The sequence below is a fragment of the Lytechinus pictus genome, chromosome 5 (genome assembly GCF_037042905.1).
Source record: "Lytechinus pictus isolate F3 Inbred chromosome 5, Lp3.0, whole genome shotgun sequence".
NCBI classification, from domain to species: domain Eukaryota; kingdom Metazoa; phylum Echinodermata; class Echinoidea; order Temnopleuroida; family Toxopneustidae; genus Lytechinus; species Lytechinus pictus.
Window position 1 is genome coordinate 12,872,020 of NC_087249.1, and position 18,944 is coordinate 12,890,963.

The window sequence follows — 18,944 nt, forward strand, 5'->3', positions numbered from 1 at the left end:
AACCTTTTCCATATTGTTGAACTTTTTGACGGTCAAGGAAAAGGAACAAATGACATCCGATGGGAGGATATCCATAGCATTAGAAATTCAAAATAATGCTCATAACTTTCTTATTGTTTTTGTCAACTTTTACTCCAACTTTTGCTGATTTAACGCTTTTATTTGTTTTTTCATACAAGCTAACCTGTTTTCAGGGGTTTCATTCTCCTTAAAATCATCACCTGCCATTACTTTAGTCTACGGTTCATGATACCAGCATATTATCATCATCTTAAAATGAACAACCGGCTATCACTTACATCGTCTCAGTACATATTCTAAAGAGAGGGTCTTGATCAGTCGTTTTAAAAGAAATGTTTTGATATTTGCTCGCATTTGGAGATAATAAAGCCAGAATGGTCTAAATAAGTGTAACCACTCCTTGCGAGTATGAAAATGCAAACAATCTTTGACAGTCATGACGCATTATAAATGTAGTATTATTATTATTATCATTATTATTATTATTAGTAGTAGTAGTATTAGGCCTATTGTTATCATTATCTGACATGGCCATTATCAAGATTATGCTCATGATATTTACTGCTAGCATTTGATTTGATTTCCACATCCCAATGACAAAAGTATATACAAGTATATTAATTTTTCAACAATACATAAGAATAAGCAATAAACCATAAATAATCACAACCTCTAAATTGTATACAAGTAACAAATGTCGAAAAGCTCAAAGGAGGAAGAGTCTCGTCTTTAATCATCTTATCATTCTAAGATAGTTGAGAACAGGGGCGGATCCAGGATTTTCCAAAGGGGGCACATTTTTCCGAGGAAAAAGTTGACAAGCAAAAAAGAAGGAAAAAGGTCTTCCCTTTCAAAAGGGGAGAGGGCACACTTCTGTTCTAACGGCGTTTTAACAATACAAATAAGCCAGTTCACGGTTAGCTCATGATCAACTTTTCTCCAATGACCTTTGTGATTTTTCATTAGGATAAGCACTATCATTTTCAAATGTAGATGTTGCGTAAGCTTTACCGGTAGAGTATTCAAATTCTATGAACAAAAGGCATTGTATAGACCAGGTGACTAGAATAGTACATCAGGGATAAAGTTTGGAAATCTGTTTTATTGTCTGCCTTTGGCACATTTGACTATTGTTTAGGCTACTGTCAAATACCAGTGATTATGAAGGCTCTATTTATTACTCTTCAGCTTGGATGTGATAAATATTTTGAAAGGAATACATGAATAATCATCAAATCACAAATGCCTATGTCAGTAAATTTGAAAGCCACCTTCATGGTTGTCTCCAATGACCTTTTTCTGCTCGTGCGCAGTTTACAACCGTGAACAGGCTTATTGTGATTGTGCCTCTTAAGGGGGCACGGGCCGGCTTTGCCCCCCTGGATCCGCCAATGGTTAAGAATGAAATAATTATTTACTTTACTATATGTATATACCGTCCTCGTCTTATTACAGACCCTATTTGCATACTCTTAAAAAGGTTGGGCAAAAGGCCCAATTTTTAACCACAACAAGGATTATTTTCAAGAAATAAACTTTGTTGGAAACTGCAATGCATTACCTCTTTGTCTCTTTTATCTCATCCGTGTCCAACACATGGAATATAATATCGTTATAAATATATATATATATATATATAATTTATTTATTCAATTATACATATACATATTTGATTTTATATATTTAATTGTATACATACATGAAGCATAAGGGAACCACATTTCGGTTCTTAATTCCTCACGATTTAGAAAATTTGTCAGATACATAAGTCACTCTTAACCTTTTCACTCAATACTGAAAGTAAGCTTCTACAAGGTTAGGACTCCTACATATACGTTATTTTATACAATACATAAAGTTGGCTACCCGCTTATTTTGTACCTTTCCTTCTATTTTACTGCGTTGACAGTTCACTGTTACCAATAAAGCTATCGTCTTCCGATGTAAAAAAACAAACAACAACATCAAAAAGAAAAAAAAACACCCTCATACCTATCAACCGGGGGCATTAACGGAAATATTGCTTTCATCGAAAAGTATTACAATGACGCAGGGAGAATCCCCGATTATAGCGATATGTAAATGATTAACATAAATTGAAAAATTACTCTCTAATTTCCTTACATTGGAATAGATTGCGATCAGGGACCAGTCCAAAGTTGGATTGAAGTTTTCAATCTAATATATTTATAATTCAATCTTATTCAATTGAATAAGACCACAGTCTTATAGATTGACTTATTAAGTTGACTTTCAATCTCTCTCTCTTCCTCAATTCTTGTCTATATCTCTTTCATAAATTGAAAATCTGGGCAATTCTATATTCGATGATTCTGTTGACCGTTGCCTTTGCACTACATAGCGCGACTTAAGTTGTTATTTGTTAAGGACTTCACTAAATTACCGGTGTTCCGATTGACCGAGAGCTGCTTGCATTGCTAAGCAGATTAAGAAGTTTATCAATTCTATAGATAGCCACTGGCCATGAAACAGTATACAAACACATCCGAATTTTAAGCAAAGTACGAGTGATTGTGCGAATGTATCCTTCTATGCACGAATAATTTGATGGCAATGTCGTGTTCCAGAAACAAGTCATATTTTTGTTTAAACTAAACACAAACACAAATGAATGTGAACCTTTTGAGAAAACTCAAACGGGTGACTGGTTGTATTATGCCTAGGAGAATTAGCTGACAAAAGTAAGTACGACGTCACGATGCTGAGAAAGGGTGGTATAGTACGTATTATAACATGCGGGTACGCTATTCGTACGCACAGCAGGAGCCGCGAACAGAAGCTAGTATGTAATACACAAACCATACAACCACACACTACTTTTATCGCAGAGCGTGGAGCAGCATCGTTCGCTTGTCATTAGAAAACTTTTCTCACCCAACTGCGACTTACAAAAACCGGAAGAAAAATAACCGACACATCAGTCTACTACTTTCAAACTGGAATATCCGATTCAACTGACTGTTTACAAACGATAAATCAAACAACATGTCCTAAATTGTTCTCGATAAAGACACTTGGAATATATTTTGGAACGCTCTTGTTTCTGAAGCTGCATGAGCAGACGCTAGCGAGGGATTCTTTATAAGTTCCAGACGTTTGTGAGGGGTTTCGATCGATTCTAAAGTTTCGATTTGTATTCATGCACCCGTTTTACACGTCATGTTTATTACGTAGCTGCCTCGCCGCAGTATTGAATCTATCTGGATCGTGGGGTACTAACAAATCGATATGATATATCCAGAAATGGAAATGGTTATCGACCAGAAAAAAATGGTGATCTCCCCGATGTCTTGAGTGTGATCGTCTGTCCCAGGAGTCGATTGGATGCAGACTTTGTCACCAATCATGGAAATGCTCACGACTGTACACGCAATGGGTTCGATACCCATGGTAGACTCTAGTAACATGACTCGATTGGAATGTGAGTTTCAACCGTTGAGATTGTTATACTTAATACCTTTCGTATTGATCACTATTTTAGCCGTTCCAGGGAACCTGCTCGTCATGGCCGCCGTTTACCGCGAGAGAAGACTCAAGACTCCGACCAACGTCCTCGTCGTCGGTCTATCCGTCTCGGACCTGACCAACGGAACCCTCTCCATACCAGCCGCCTATTTTTGGTTCGTAAGCTACTGCGACGACCTCGTCGTCCTTTACTTTCGTTTTATCGCAAGAACATGCTGTGCCTGCTCGGTTGTTCATCTTGTTTTGATATCCATCGACCGGTACGTCTCGGTGGCGAAACCTTTAAAATACCAATCGCTGATAACCAGAAGGAGAACGAGAAAGGGTTCGTTGATAACCATGTTGGTGATCATTCCGTACATGTTCACCGTCGTCATTCTGTTCCATCTGGTTGAGATCGGTCGAATCGATGTCAACGAGAAGGTATTCGAAATATTCTGGAACTACATACCGTCGTCGATGATCTTGGTGGCAATGGTGGTGACGTCGATCATCTATAGCTACGTTTTCTACCAGGCTCATAAACTCCGAACCAGGATGACATCGATGATGCGGAACAGCCATAGAACACCAACAGCTCAAAGCTCTCGAGCTAAACAGATCAGAGCCACTAAGACCCTTGCCTTCGTCGTCATTGCCTTTGCCATATGTTGGTTACCCATCTGTATTATATTATTTGTCGACTCTAGCGGTACTGGCTACAACCCAGACCTTTCCATAGGACCAACGATGGCCTACTATGCCAACTCTATTATGAATCCCTTGATATATGCCCACAGGAGCAAGGACTTCCGCAATGCATTCAAAAGGATCATAAGGGATGTTGCCAGATGCATTACGGGAGGTAAGCCCGAAATGCAGCGGACAGCGTCTACCATGTCCTCATCGCAAAGGCCTAGTGTATTCGAAGGGCCGCCAACCATTGCAGACTTAAAACGTAAACGTGCTGTTGGCTTGAAGTCTAATGCTAATGTCGACTTCAAGTCTAATGCTGATGTCGACTTGAATTCCAATGGAGATGTCGACAAGAAATCTAATGACGTCATCGACATGAAATCTCATGGCGATTTCGACATAAAATCTAATGGCGACGTCGACTTAAAATCTAATGGCGATGTCGACATGAAATCTACATGTAATAGTAATGTCGATTTGACAACGAATGGTACTACTGGACTCAAAGAAGGAGAAATCAATGTTGTACTCAGCGATCGTGATATGGTATGACCCATTACTAATGACATGGAATGTATATTCGTGCTATCTATCCCCGATATCTATCACAAGTATGGAAAAGCCAGGGATACCCAAATCTAGAATGTGTGTTTAAATTCCCATTTAAACAAAAATTAAGATATAAAGTATTGAATATACATGCATCACTATCTTGACAATGCTGAATTGTATTCCTATTTGTTTCCATAGGGATGTTGCGTGCATTTTCTATGGGAATAAATTATATGTCATTGGCGGATTTCCATAGTTGGAATTGATCAGGGTCCGTTACACAAAAGTTAGCGATTGATCGTATGCTTGATATTACTATTGATTGTATATTGTAGTCAATGCAGTCAATCGCAGAAATTGTTTTACGATCATTGCTATGCTTTGTGTTATACGGGTACCAGATCAATCACAACTCTTTGTGAGATGGGCCTGAAGAAGAACAATTTCCTTATCGTTCTTGAGCGTTTTCGAACGCATTTTACCAATTGATGTGTCTCGGTAAAAAGAAGTTTAGTGAAATGGATCCTGTTGTAATAATAATCATTGTCAATGATATAAAATTTCCATGATATCAGTGATTATTTTATTATATTTATCGATATATGTATGAAAGGCATACTACAGCACATAAAATAAAATAAAAAGAAAGCGATTATTGGATAAAAACAAAGTCGGCTTGATACTAGGATTTATGGAACAGTGCAAATGATAATGACAGTATTTTTAACCACGGTAGAAATTATTTGAAATTCGAATATGATATATGACTAGATATGTAACGCAATAAGAAACGAAACTTATTAATTTCCAACCTTGTTACAGAACTCAACGTTTTTAGTGTTTTACTTGTAATTTTGACTTCTTTCGAATTCTTCTTTGACAGAACATTTAAAAACAACAGAATTATTCTTAAAGCTTTCGAATGTAAATGATTTGCTAAATATTGAGTGATTAATGATTTATGCCATGTCTTTCGTTATAAGAGCTTTCAAATGGTAGAAAATATTGTCAGAGGCATAACAATAATCATGATTCTGATTATCATCATCTTCATCGTCTTTTTTTTATTTGGGATGGGGATGGGGGGAGCTCGGGGTGGGGTATAAATCGGCGAGCACCACAGTATGTACATGTAAATTATGTATGCGTCATGAAGGTATCAACTCCGACACTATCATGGCCGTATGGGCAGTCATGCGATATTCTAAAAACTCACATTTTTATTACATTTTTTTACAAGAATGTACGTTTAGTGTGCATCAAAGTCTTCTTTTTAATATTTTATTTAACATTACAAAAAAGGTAAAAACAAAGCCTATGTGCTCCTACGTACAATAGGGTATTCGAAATGCGCAGCTTTAAACGGAACCCAAAACCGAGAACCTTATCGAATACTAAATCAGGATGAAAAGTAAATCTTGAAAGAAATATTGTAAAGCCTGAATGACTTTGAATTCTTGAGGTCAGCTGTTATTCGAAAAGAGCAAACCAAAATCGGGACTAAATATTGGAATTCATCAAATTTTTCCATTACCTACAGTTGACCTCAAAAGTTAGTGAACCCCACCACAAATTGCCCTCCTTCATGCCGAGTGTTGAATGCAAAGATTCAGATATAGTATAATAGTACACTGCAAAAACTCTGATGTTGATTTAAAACCAGCTCGGAATCTATATAATATGTCCACACCAGAGAAGTGTTAAACAACACCAGTTTCGTTTTGGTCTAACACCAGATAGTTGTTCATACAACACCAATCAGTATTACAACAGCATCGGTTTGATTCCAAACTGATGTTGTTTCAATACTTCTCTGGTGTGGACATATATAGCTTCCGGGCTGGTGTTAAATCAACACCGGAGTTTTTGCAGTGTACAATGTCCGGCAAGCCCATGCAGAGAAACGAACTCTATTGAATGTAATATTTTATCACCTGACTTCAGAATTAGTTATCTAAAACATGGCAGAACTTGAACACTTTAGATACGTTCATTTTCTGGCGAAGTTCACTTACTTTTGAGCACCACCGTATATGAGGACGAAGTGCAATTAACACAATGGATAATTGATTTTATCTAATTTCTTCTTCATGTAAAACGCCTTTTTACTCTCTTTCCTACTCAAAAAATCTCCTTAATCAATTGATGAATCGAAATGGAAACAATATGATTTTATTTTTTATCGAGGACACTCGTTTTTAATACTGTTAGTGGGGGGTTCGCTATTCCAAAACTTTGAATGTCTAAATTATTAATATATCATTCTTAATGCCTCCTTGTATAGCCATCAACTTAAAAATATATATATTTGTAATAATCACCCTTTTGTTATTTATTTTCGCCCGTTTAATTTTGAACGAAAATTTTTAAGCCTGAATGACTTCGAATAATTTAGGGGTCAGCTTTTATTCACTTAATATAAAGCGAATTTTTATTGGGATTCACAGGATAATAGAAATTACCATCACGTGAAAAGTATCACCTATTGAGGACGAACTGCAGTAAATATAAGAAGTCTATGATTCTATTAAATTCCTTCCAACTTATCGGTCATGTAAAACAGGTGTATTTTAAGTTTCCCTCTCGGAATAATCCCTATATTAATCATATTGCTTTATTTTATCAATCGAGGATAGTCGTATTACTATATAAGCGGAGGGTCGTTATTCCATTTTTGTTATGTATGAATATCTAACGTATCATCCTACATGTAAATACATGTACCTCACCGTTTGTAAAACCCAACACATTTTTTGTGCATATTTTCTAAATATCAACTTGTCGTAATGACTTTCGCTCTTTTCGTTCTGAGCGTTAAATCGTTACACATCAAACACTTGGGTGTTAAGCGGTGTACATAGAGAACCACGCCAATTTTTTGATATTCCGGTGTTAAATAAACAGTGTTCGCTCAACACCTGTGCTATGGAAACCCCTTTGGTTGTAACTTTAGCACTCTTTGGTGTCATGTTCAATCACACGGGTGTAAATTTAACACCTCAGAGTGTGGTCCTCGCTGGACACTAACTGGTGCTAGTTTTAACACCCAAGTTTTGACAGTTTGAAATGTATTGTGTCGAGAAAACAAGAAACATGTTTTGTATAGCAGTAAATACTTTGAAATCATTTCATTTATCCGCTTATGTACAATTAATCGGTTTTGTTCGATCGAGAATGATTATGCAGAGTTCGCTACCCCTTGGTTAGGTTGAACTTAACCATGTTAACAGGAAACAAAGCAAAAAAAGAACATTAAACTCCATCCCATTATACAATTTGATTTAAAGAGATTAAGTTTTTTCTGTGTTTCCCGCCATGTCCACGATCGAAGCCCATCTCTATCCGAGTTGTACTCAGTAAAACGCTGTTTATTTTTTATTTTTCAGTCATACAGCGTTATTTACTACATGGTGTATATAAACTTTACATGAGTTGTCTAGAAATATAAGTAGTTTAAACAATAAAGTCTTTAACAACAAAGTTTAAATTTTATTACTAAATTATAATAAAAAAATCAAGAATGTTTGTTTAAACCGTTAACTACGGTAAGGTTTATATATATAGTAGGCAACGTTGTATGAAATTTTAAACAGCGTTTTTACTGTGCACCTTGTTCGGTTCGATTCCCATTTGGTGCGCTAGTGCCCTTTGGTGAGGCACCAATCTTCATTACCAGGTCCCACGGAGAGGACCTTAAGCCGTTTTCCTCTGATTGCTTGTTTACAAGCATTGATGCTTTCTTCATGTTCTTATCAATCGGGTCCAAAATAAAATCACTACCAAATCACGAGCATTTAAATTACCACTTATAGGCTACACCCACTTCGTCGAACTTCCATTTCGTTTCATCCAGCATAGTCTAGTTCGTCTACAACCAGCAGCTCTATTAACCATTTGGTCTAATCAAAATTTAGCCCATCTACCATTTGGTCTAATATCCAGTTGGGCTATGCTCAATCATTTCGTCTAATATCAAATTAGTCTAATATAACTTAGTCTATATTATTAGATGAACTGTTTGGGAACCAAATTTTCATTTGACAAAGTGGATTTTAATAAACGGATAAAGTGGAAGTTAGACCAACTGGGGATAAGACTAAATGTGAAATAGACTCGGTGGATATTAGACCAAGTGTGGTGTCGACCAAACGGCATTTAGGCCAAATTGATAGTAGACCAAATGGGTTTATCTCGTGTGGTTTTGGACCATCTGAGAATTAGACCAACAACACTCTAAAAAAACGAAGTGCTAATTTAGCACTTAATGTCCTTTTATAGTGACTGCACTTTGAGTGCTGATTTTCTAGTTCAAATTTGAATGACTATATCAGCACTCAAAGTGCAGCTACTATTATAAGGACATTAAGTTCTAAATTAGCACTTCATTTTAGAGTGTACATATGGACCGAGTGATCATTAATCAGTTTTATATCATTGATATGATATCATTTGGTACCTAATACCAGGGGATTATCTTTGTTATCATATCTTATTTATATAGTAAAAAGGTTTATCTACTGTCAAGTTTTTCAGTTTAATATATAATTATTGTTGATACAAATTGTCTTATTTGTCCTCGTCTTTCAACTCAAAATTATTGAAATTATCAATGAATAAAATGTACATCTGTTATGTTTAATGAACGCAAAAAGGCTACCAGATATGAAAGAAATTCAGGGGAAAATGTAAAAAAATGTATAAATGGAAAAGTGTTCTCTCGCTCACATTTACCATTTGTGTGTTTTTTCCCCATAAAAAGTATATGTGTATACAGCGCAGTGTATTATACATTCTATGCTGCGGTATGGAATTTCTAATGGAATAAATAAAAAAAAAGACAAAACAGAATCCCTATCGTATGATACAGTCATTTGTTTCTAAAATTTTATATTTATGATTTCGATGAATTAGTTAGGTTGAGTGATTGCCTGTCAGTCGGATATTGACACTCTCAATAGAGATACCTAATGGCAAAGTCAATCGTCATTAGAAGAGCTTTTTTAGAAGGTCAGTTTTCTCCCAAGGGAAGAAGTCAATTATGATTTTGTTTGTCAATCTCTCAAAATAGTACTCATAAAGACAATATATGTCATGATTTCTTGGTTAATATTTTATGATAACAAAGTACATTTGTCATCACACTTAATTCAAAGAACTTGAACAGTAAAATTGTAAAAATTTCGTTCGAAATTCTTAGATTCAGGCATCTTATATATATTTTAATTTCTATTTCAACTGGTTTCAAAGCAGACTACCGCTCTTCGATTAGAATACACTCTTGAAATAATATAATGCCCAACTTTTATACCTCAGTCACATTTGCTCTACGGCGGCCGTACGACCAGTCGAAAACAGTCGTTTTTGTAATAGCTATAAAGGTGGTTTAAATGAAAAATGAATAAACGGCTGTTTTCGATTCGCCGTAGAGCAAATGTGACGGAGGTAGAAACCAACACACAACTATTGGTTAAAATCTGCCCAAGTTGGGTGATAAAAACTAATAATTGGGTAATAAATTTGCTCAATTGAATAATAATTGCCCAGAATATATATATATATATATTACCAACATGCATTGCTCCATTACAGTGGACAGTATGTTGCCCAACATTTTAAGTGTGTACAGTAGATGAATGAGAATGGAAATATGATAAAAGAAACGAAACGAAAAAAATGAAACGAACAAAGCAGTGTAACCTCTGTCAGACTGGGCTATACATGGTAATTAAGTATGCGTCTGTTGCTATATTTCACCAAATATGCTGCAGAGAGAGACGGGGAGAGAAAGAGATAGACAGAGAGAGAGAGACAGACAGAAAGACAGAGAGAGAGAGGGGGAAATAAGAGGAGAGAGAAAGAAGAGAGAATATAGGAAAAGTGATATGCATTCGAAGTGATAATGGTGCATTATAGGATGGGGAATGGATCAATAAAAGGAGAATCCATTGTATTCTTGGTTATGAAAATTTTATGTTGTATGATTGTGAAAGGGGAAGATCAATAAGACAAACAGACAGTTTAAGAGGAATCGGACAGGCAATAAGTGCACTGTAAATACGCCGGTGTTAATTCAACACCAGCCTGGTATCTATATCGGTCCACACCAGAGAGGCGTTGAAACAGCACCGGTTTGGCGTTAGGCTAACACCAATTAGGCATTTAAGTAACACCAATACGTGTCAAACCTACATCAGTTTGATTCTTATAACTGGTGTTGTTTCAACGCCTCTCTGGTGTGGACCGATATAGATACCAGTCTGGTGTTAAATCAACACCGGTATTTTTGCAGTGTAAGAAAGAAATGGCTGTTTTTTGGGTAATATTAATGAGATGACTTATACACTCTGCAAATTAAAAATCTGCAATTCGGTAACTTAATTATGGCATGTATGACAAGTGGAAGGAACAACTGTGGCCGTGTATTATCATTGATTTATGGTTTTCTCATATACCTTGAGGCAGTAATAAAAATATAAACCTTATAACAATTTGCCTTTTTTATCCTATTAAAAGAAAAATGTAATTTGAACTAAAACTTTTTTAAAGAAAAATGTATGACATTTAGGTTATCGACCTGTGCACAATGCATACCTTGATTAGCATATAAAAAAAGGCCCGAAAAAGGAAGAATAATATATGTTTTCATTGAAACGTTATTATGCTTATACAAACAACTTCGTGCAGATGGAATCAGTCAGTCGTCCAGGGAAATCAACGTCATATCACGCATTCAATTCTGCAGTCAGATAACGAATAGGGTTGTCGGTATGAAGCAGAGAGGTGGATATCCAAGTAAATTGCCGATTCGTCTTTTGCTAACTCGTCCACTCATCACATGGTCTACCTTCATTTAGTCTAATGCCATTCCGTCCATCAACATTTCGTCTACTAACCATTTTGTCCAATAACCATTTTGTTCAATCATCACTTCGTCTAATCACCAATTCGTCTATGACCATTTCGTCTATTTATAAGTTGGTTTGATTCCCATTTTCTTATCATTCATTTCGTCCAATTAACACTTATCCAATAATACCAAATGGTTTATGGACTAAATGGCTATTGGACCAACTGGTTACTAGACGAAATGGCAACTGAGACCATGTGGATAGTGGACGAACTGATGGTAGGCCAAATGATAGGAGACGAGTTGGTAATTAGACGAATTGGCAATAAACCGATAAAATAATATCGTCTTAAGTCTGTTTCTGAAAAAGATTTTTTTCAAAGTAGCCAACTAGCCATGTTCAATGACAAAGAAACTAGCCAACCGATCCATCATCATTGAAAGTAAGCACCTTATTCGTTCATGCGTTTACCAGCAAAAACGAATAATAATAGCACCTCTTTTTTACAAGTTATTCAATTACGAAAAAACTCGACAAAGGTTCTATTCCATATCCACAGCAAAATCTGTAACGTTAACTAGTGTACATAAAGCACGTACCACACCTTTCATTTCAAATCAGTGTTGAAAATTTACGGTGCGAAATTAACACCCATTGAACATTAATTTTGTTATACTTCAATACTATTTGATGTTACGTTCAACCGAAAGGGATTAAGACCTTAGCGCGAGAAAATCAATATAGGGACAGCAACTTGTGTCTGGTTTCAGTTCAGTACTTGTAAAATGGGGAAAAATATGAATATGTATATTTAATACACCGACAATGTAATCTGTGTAACTTCTATTTTGGATCGAGGAGAAACTGTTTAAACACGTTAAAGTGAGTATATATACTGGTCTTAAGCAAATGAAAAGCACAGAACAGAGAAACGATCAAATCGTTTTGAGGTATCTCTTGTTCTACCAAATCACACGCGTTCTATAGGCCTATATAAATCCCACTGTGAATTTGTGGAGTAAACGGTCGCTATGTTGATCTTAACACTAAAATCAAGGTTAGAAAACTATATCATGGAGTTATTGCCAGACTGCTTCGAATTAATCGTCACACCCCCTATTTGTTGTTCGCTACTTCACAAACCTCACATGCAGTACCCCCCCCCCTCAAAAAAAAAAGAAAAAAACACACAAAAAAAACAACGTAGCTACGTAGGCCTATAATCATGATCAAAGAAGCATACCCAATGATATGTTTGTAAATGACGTTCTTCAGTCAGAGACATAGGCCTACTACCAGTCCCTACACAAATTAAAGAAGTTAATTTGTTCTTTTAAATATGAAATTGCGACATTAATATACAAGTACAAGACTTCACAAATCGAGCCCCATAATCATATATAGGAAATATAGGAAATCCGGGATCATTGCATAATTGCTTGGACAAGCAAAGCACAGTAATTAATATACCATTGATCTGTAGTAATATACCATCACTTTCTCAGCAGGAAGCGTTTGAATCTGAAAAGTTCCCGGATGTGAAGTCGGAAACAATTCTGGGACTAGCGGAAGGTCACCGGATAATGCCTCAGACACATCAATGAATCCGACTCGGGACCGACCATAGCCACTACGTTATATCGAATGACACATCCTCGGTCGGTTAGGAGTCGGTTCTGTTGGTGTGACAGTGCATAAAAGTGGTGACAAAGCCGGTAACTTTAAACTTCTTGAAATTAAAGTTCGTTTGTAACTCTCATTACATTCAAAAGGGCCCGTTTCATAAAGATTTTCATACAACTACTGTAAATTTGCCATTTTTTGTATCACCATCGTGAGAACCTTGATTGTAATCGGCTGCTGAGCTATGTTACCATGGCAATTGCCATAATGGCATGTTATATGCATTTTAGTAGTAGGTCTTCATTAAACAAGCCCTAGGCTCTGTCTAGAAGAACATCATCCGGAGAGCGTTTATCGGACGTTCTATCTGGCAAGTCCTGTTTTATTCGACAGTTACCATAGTAACAGTGCGCCCCAGCCAATAAAAACTCCAGAAAAAAGGTTGTCAGATCAGACAACCTGTCAGACAAAAATGTTGATGAAACCTTCCCAGGTCCTGTCTAGGAAAAACTATCAGTAGAGCATCAACATAATGTCAAGTAACACCAATGGAATTGTATGTCATTGGAAATAAGGTAACATTTTTTATCGATGTGCAATCGATTTCGTTGGTGTGACTGTAACTATAACAATACTGATCCTGGTGCAAATCTCACTCAAAGCTGAGTTATATCACATTGTGATTTGGATAATTCTTTGAATATCACATTGAGTGTTGTAGGCTAATAACATGAATAAGGGAAGGACGTGCTTCCAACATCAACACCATTATTAACACCGAAGATAATTGTCATCCAATTGATTTGTATAAATCTCAAAACTTAATCTTCTTCGATATTCATTATTTAATGTTTAGTATCATTCGAAAATAGTCGGCGCAGACTGACATTGCTCCGGCGACAATTGCTGCAATAAAAAATCTGCACGTAAGTCAAACATAATACCCAACATAAAATAATAAATTAACCCTAATCATAATCTTTACATGATTCTGAACCTAAAACTATATAACAATCCTAACTGTAATTCTATGTCCTCTGAGATATTAAGAGAGGAGCAAATGTCGCAGGAGCACATTATGGCGTGTCACCCCCAATCAACCTACGTTTACAAATAGTATCTTGAATTTACTAAATAGGATGTGATGCATTGCAATAGGAATTATGTTCAATCATTGAATTTATTAATTGTACCATTCTATCTCGAATATATAGTTGCATATCGACCGCAATCGAGATAGAAAAAAATTATTCAATTCATAATCATGATTAGAAGTTGCCACCCCAATTGCCTTCTGTTAACCTATATAACCAGGGCCTATACATCAGGACTAATAGTTAAACATTGGAGATTGAGGGCGCTCAGCAAACAGTTGCACGCGACTGATTTCTTGCTCCCGAAATTTATCTAATTTTGTATTTTCAACCTGAAGGACCGAACATATTCTATTGTGAAACTCATCCGTAAGTTTTTCATATATGAAGGTATCATCTACGTTGATGTAAATAATTATTGATAACAGTATATCGACTTATTTCGAGATACAAAATTTCACCTCAACTGGCCTATATCGGAGAGTTGGTCTGCTACGTTGTAAAACATCATGCATGCTACAAACTACGCATCTGCGGCGGCGCCACCACAAGTCCCGAATGAGGGGCAAGGTAAGCCAGTTTTCGTGATCCATAATAACATTCCTGGTGAAAGGAGAGTAGAACTAGAAGAAATGTATAAGGCTATCTGTAAGTCAGTTGAATCCAAAGATATTCATGGGATCCAGAAAGTAGGGGGACTCTGGCGCCTGTACATAAACGAACGCTAAAATAGAATTAGGCTGATCACAGAAGGTATGCAAATTAGAAACACTTCTGTTAGAGTGTACGACAAGAATCCCTTTCTACAACATCAAACAGACAACACTCTCCGCGTCATGATAAAAGATATTCCTTTATCAGTTCACGAGAATGTCATTTCAGATGAGTTTGAAAGGATGAATCTGAAAATCAACGGTCCCATAGTGTATCCCAAACTCCGAGTTGATGGAAAATTTACCCAATGTTTTACAGGAGACAGAGTCGTTTACATCGACCCCCCTCCCCAGCCCCTCCCGAGATTCATGCGCTTCCAGAGCTTCAAAGCCCGCGCATTCCATGTCGGGCAACCTGATGCACAGAGAGAGGTCATATGTTCCCATTGTCTGAATGAGGTCCACCATCACTCCAAATGTAGCCATGAAGTGGTATGCAGGTCTTGCAAAAAACCAGGTCACATGCAAAGTAGGTGCCCTGAAGCAGAACAACCCACTCCGAAGACAAACCTCCAGATAGACGCATTCCGAGCAGACGGTTCAGCTGAAGTTATGATGGTAACCACGCAAACAGGAACATCTCATACCACCCGCGATCTGGTAGCAACGCTTGAATCGGCCACACCCCATGGTGTTTCGTCATCAGCACCTCTAACACGATCGAAAACGGCGAATAAAGGCAAGAGTCGCGATTCTCGACAGCCGACTGTGGACAGTCATGAGTCTCATCAAGTCGTAAGAGTTTTAGCCGAGTTCAGATCGCGTAGCAACAGTGCGCCAACCATTGGTGGCCAAAGTAAGATCACACAATACATCGAGCGATCTTCCTCCTCTGAATCAGATGAATCAGAAGTAAACACCGAGGATGAGTTTACTGAAGCTACAGGAGATGCAGCAAATCAAGCGATTGCTAATCCACATCGTGCTCGAAAATGTAGAAAGCGAAAACGTAAAAATGGAAAAAAGTTGTGATCAAAGGATGATGAATGATGGAACGCTAACGAAGAACATCTAAAACATGACTACGTCTACGGACTACGAAATAAATTGAAACGACAAATGTGTTTTAAATGGTTTAAAAAACAAATTGCTGATATCGTTTTCATTTAGGAAACCCATTGGACTTAAGATATTGAAAATATTATACGAAATGAGCGGAATGGTCCGGTGTTTTTCAGCCACGGCAATACTAATGCACGTGGGGTAGCAATATTGCTTAAAAGACAGACTGAGATAAATATAGATCAGAACATAAAGATTGTGCTGGAAGGTTCCTTATTGTAGAATGTGAAATACAGTCGATTAAATACGTAGTTGTTAATATTTACGCACCAAACATCAACTTAAAAAGAGATATATTTTTCAGGGATGTTTACAATACACTGAAACAAAGGTTTTGTCCAGATGAAGAAAAATCACATGTAATTTTAAGCGGAGACTTCAACTGCGTGTTAAATCCAAGTATTGACACATTTAATGTAAGAAGCAAATACAAAACTTCTTGTTCCCTAAAACAGCTTATGAAAAAACTGTATCTTGTCGATGTTTGGAGAAAGGTTCATGTCGATAAAAGACAATTTACGTGGCGTAATAAATACTTACAAATATCATCAAGAATTGACATGATATTAATTAGTAAAGATTTAAAAAAGTAAAATACTTAAAACTGATATAAGACCAGTAGTCAATGGCGACCATAACGCTGTCACCATTACAATCAAAATTAATGGAACGAATAAAGGCCCAGGTGTTTGGAAATTAAATACAAATTTATTAACAAACAATGATTATTGTAAAGGGGTAAGGCAAATCATAGGCGATCTAGTCCGTGAAAAGACAGAACTATTAATGTCCTGGCGTCAAACCTGGGAATTGTGCAAAATAAGAATACGAGAATTCTCCATTAGATATGCAAAACATAAGAAAAAAGATGAAAAGGACGAAGGCATCTTAAAGGAAAAACTCTGAAAGCTGAACGAAAAAATTTGGAACTCAAAAAATGAGAAAAATGAAGAAATTATGAAAGATTATGAAAAAACTACTGAGCAATTAGAAAAAATATATAAACACAAATGTATGGGTTCAATTATTAGGTCAAGAGTAAATTGGTTTGAGGAAGGTGAAAGGTGCTCAAGGTATTTTATGTCATTAGAAAAAAGAAAGATTGATAATAATTCTATTTTGTTATTACGTAACCATAAAGGTGAAAACATAACAAACCAGCAACACATTAAAAAGCATGTATATAAATATTATCCAGATCGTTATAAGTCAAAAGAATGTCAAGACTTGACAGAATATTGTTTTGATTTACAACTTCCAAAGTTATCTAGCGATTTAGCTGACATGTGTGAAGGAATTTTATCTGAATCAGAATGCAAAAAAGTTGTATTTGATTTTGAAAAAAATAAGTCACCAGGGAGTGATGGTTTTAATATAGAATTTTACCAAACGTTTTGGACAGAAATTAAAGTTTTGAGTGTAATGAATTATCAAATTCTCAAAGACAAGCCATAATAAAACTATTGTACAAAAAAGGTGACAAATCTAAATTGGAAAACTGGAGACCTATTTCCCTCCTAAACTATGATTATAAAATTGCAGCTTCAGTTATAGCTCAAAGATTACAGAAGGTAATATTTACATTAATTTCAGATAACCAAGTAGGTTACATAAAAGGAAGAAGTATAGCTGAAAACGTTAGATTGATGGAAGATATATTTTATTATGTTAAAAATCATGCCAAAGAAGGAATTGCATTACTGACAGATTTTAGAAAAGCCTTTGATTGTCTTAGTCGAGATTTTTTATTTGAATGTTTGCAAAGATATGGATTCAAAGATAATTTTTGTAGATGGGTTAGAACTTTTTATAATAATGTAAAAAGTTCAGTTAACATAAACGGATGGCTAATTGAAAACATTAGTATATCGAGAGGTGTGCGCCAAGGATGCCCCCTTTCGGCATTACTTTTTATCCTGGCTGCAGAAGTATTAGCTGTCAAGATAAGAAATTATCCTGAAATTACAGGTATTAAACTTTTTAAATAAGTCGAAATCAAAATTTTGCAGTTTGCAGACGATGCATCAATATTCGTTAACGATACTCCTGCTTTGCACAAAGCTATTAATGAAGTAGAAAAGTATAGTTCTTTTTCAGGATTGTATTTGAATGAAACAAAATGTTCCTTAATAAATCTTAAAGATGGTTCAGTTCATGAGAACGTTAAAAACATTCCTTGGACTAATACAAATGTCAACATTTTAGGCATTTATTTTGGAGGGGATGAACAGAATCTCTCTGATCTGAACTGGAGCTCGAAAATATTTAAAGTAGAACGTTTGATTAAATCATGGAATGCACGTCATCTAACTTTATCAGGAAAAATACTTGTAATTAAAACATTTCTCATCTCTCAAATTTTGTATAACGCTCAAATGATTATAATGCCAGAGAAAGTTGTAAAGCTTTTAACCTCCCTATTGTTTTCTTTTCTTTGGAATGGAAAGATAGATAAAGTAAAGAGAAAGGTTGTTTGTATGCAATATGATCTAGGTGGACTCAAAATGGTTGATTTGAATTTGTTACTCCAAAGCTTTTTATTGAAATGGATTTTGTATTATTATAATAACAAAGAATCGAAATTTAGTACAATCATTGATAGTTATCTTTCTCAATTTGGAGGATTTGATTTTGTATTACATAGTAACTGTACAGAAAAAGAAATTAAAGTATATGTAGATAAAATAAAAATGCCATATTATTATAAGGCGATCATTTACGCCTGGTTGAATTTTAAGCAAACCGTTCAAAATAAATCAGGTTTTCAAAATATCCAAATCGAGAAGGAAAGTTTGTGGTTTAATTCGAATATAAAAGATCGCAATGGAAATGTATTGTTTTTTTAAAGATGGTTCGATATTGGAATTCGA

The 18,944-nt window shown here is 35.8% G+C and overlaps 1 protein-coding gene across 1 annotated transcript; it reads left to right on the top strand.

Moving 5' to 3' along the window:
* The first annotated feature begins 2,524 nt into the window (after positions 1–2,524).
* Positions 2,525–9,484, top strand: LOC129262409 (adenosine receptor A2b-like). Its single transcript, XM_054900524.2, has one exon. It carries the CDS (start codon positions 3,367–3,369, stop codon positions 4,732–4,734), a length of 1,368 nt encoding a protein of 455 aa, XP_054756499.2. The 5' UTR covers positions 2,525–3,366; the 3' UTR covers positions 4,735–9,484.
* Positions 9,485–18,944: the final 9,460 nt, after the last annotated feature.

Excerpts from the sequence above, each read along its gene's own strand:
- LOC129262409 (XM_054900524.2), top strand. The coding sequence starts at position 3,367 with ATGCAGACTTTGTCACCAATCATGGAAATGCTCACGACTGTACACGCA.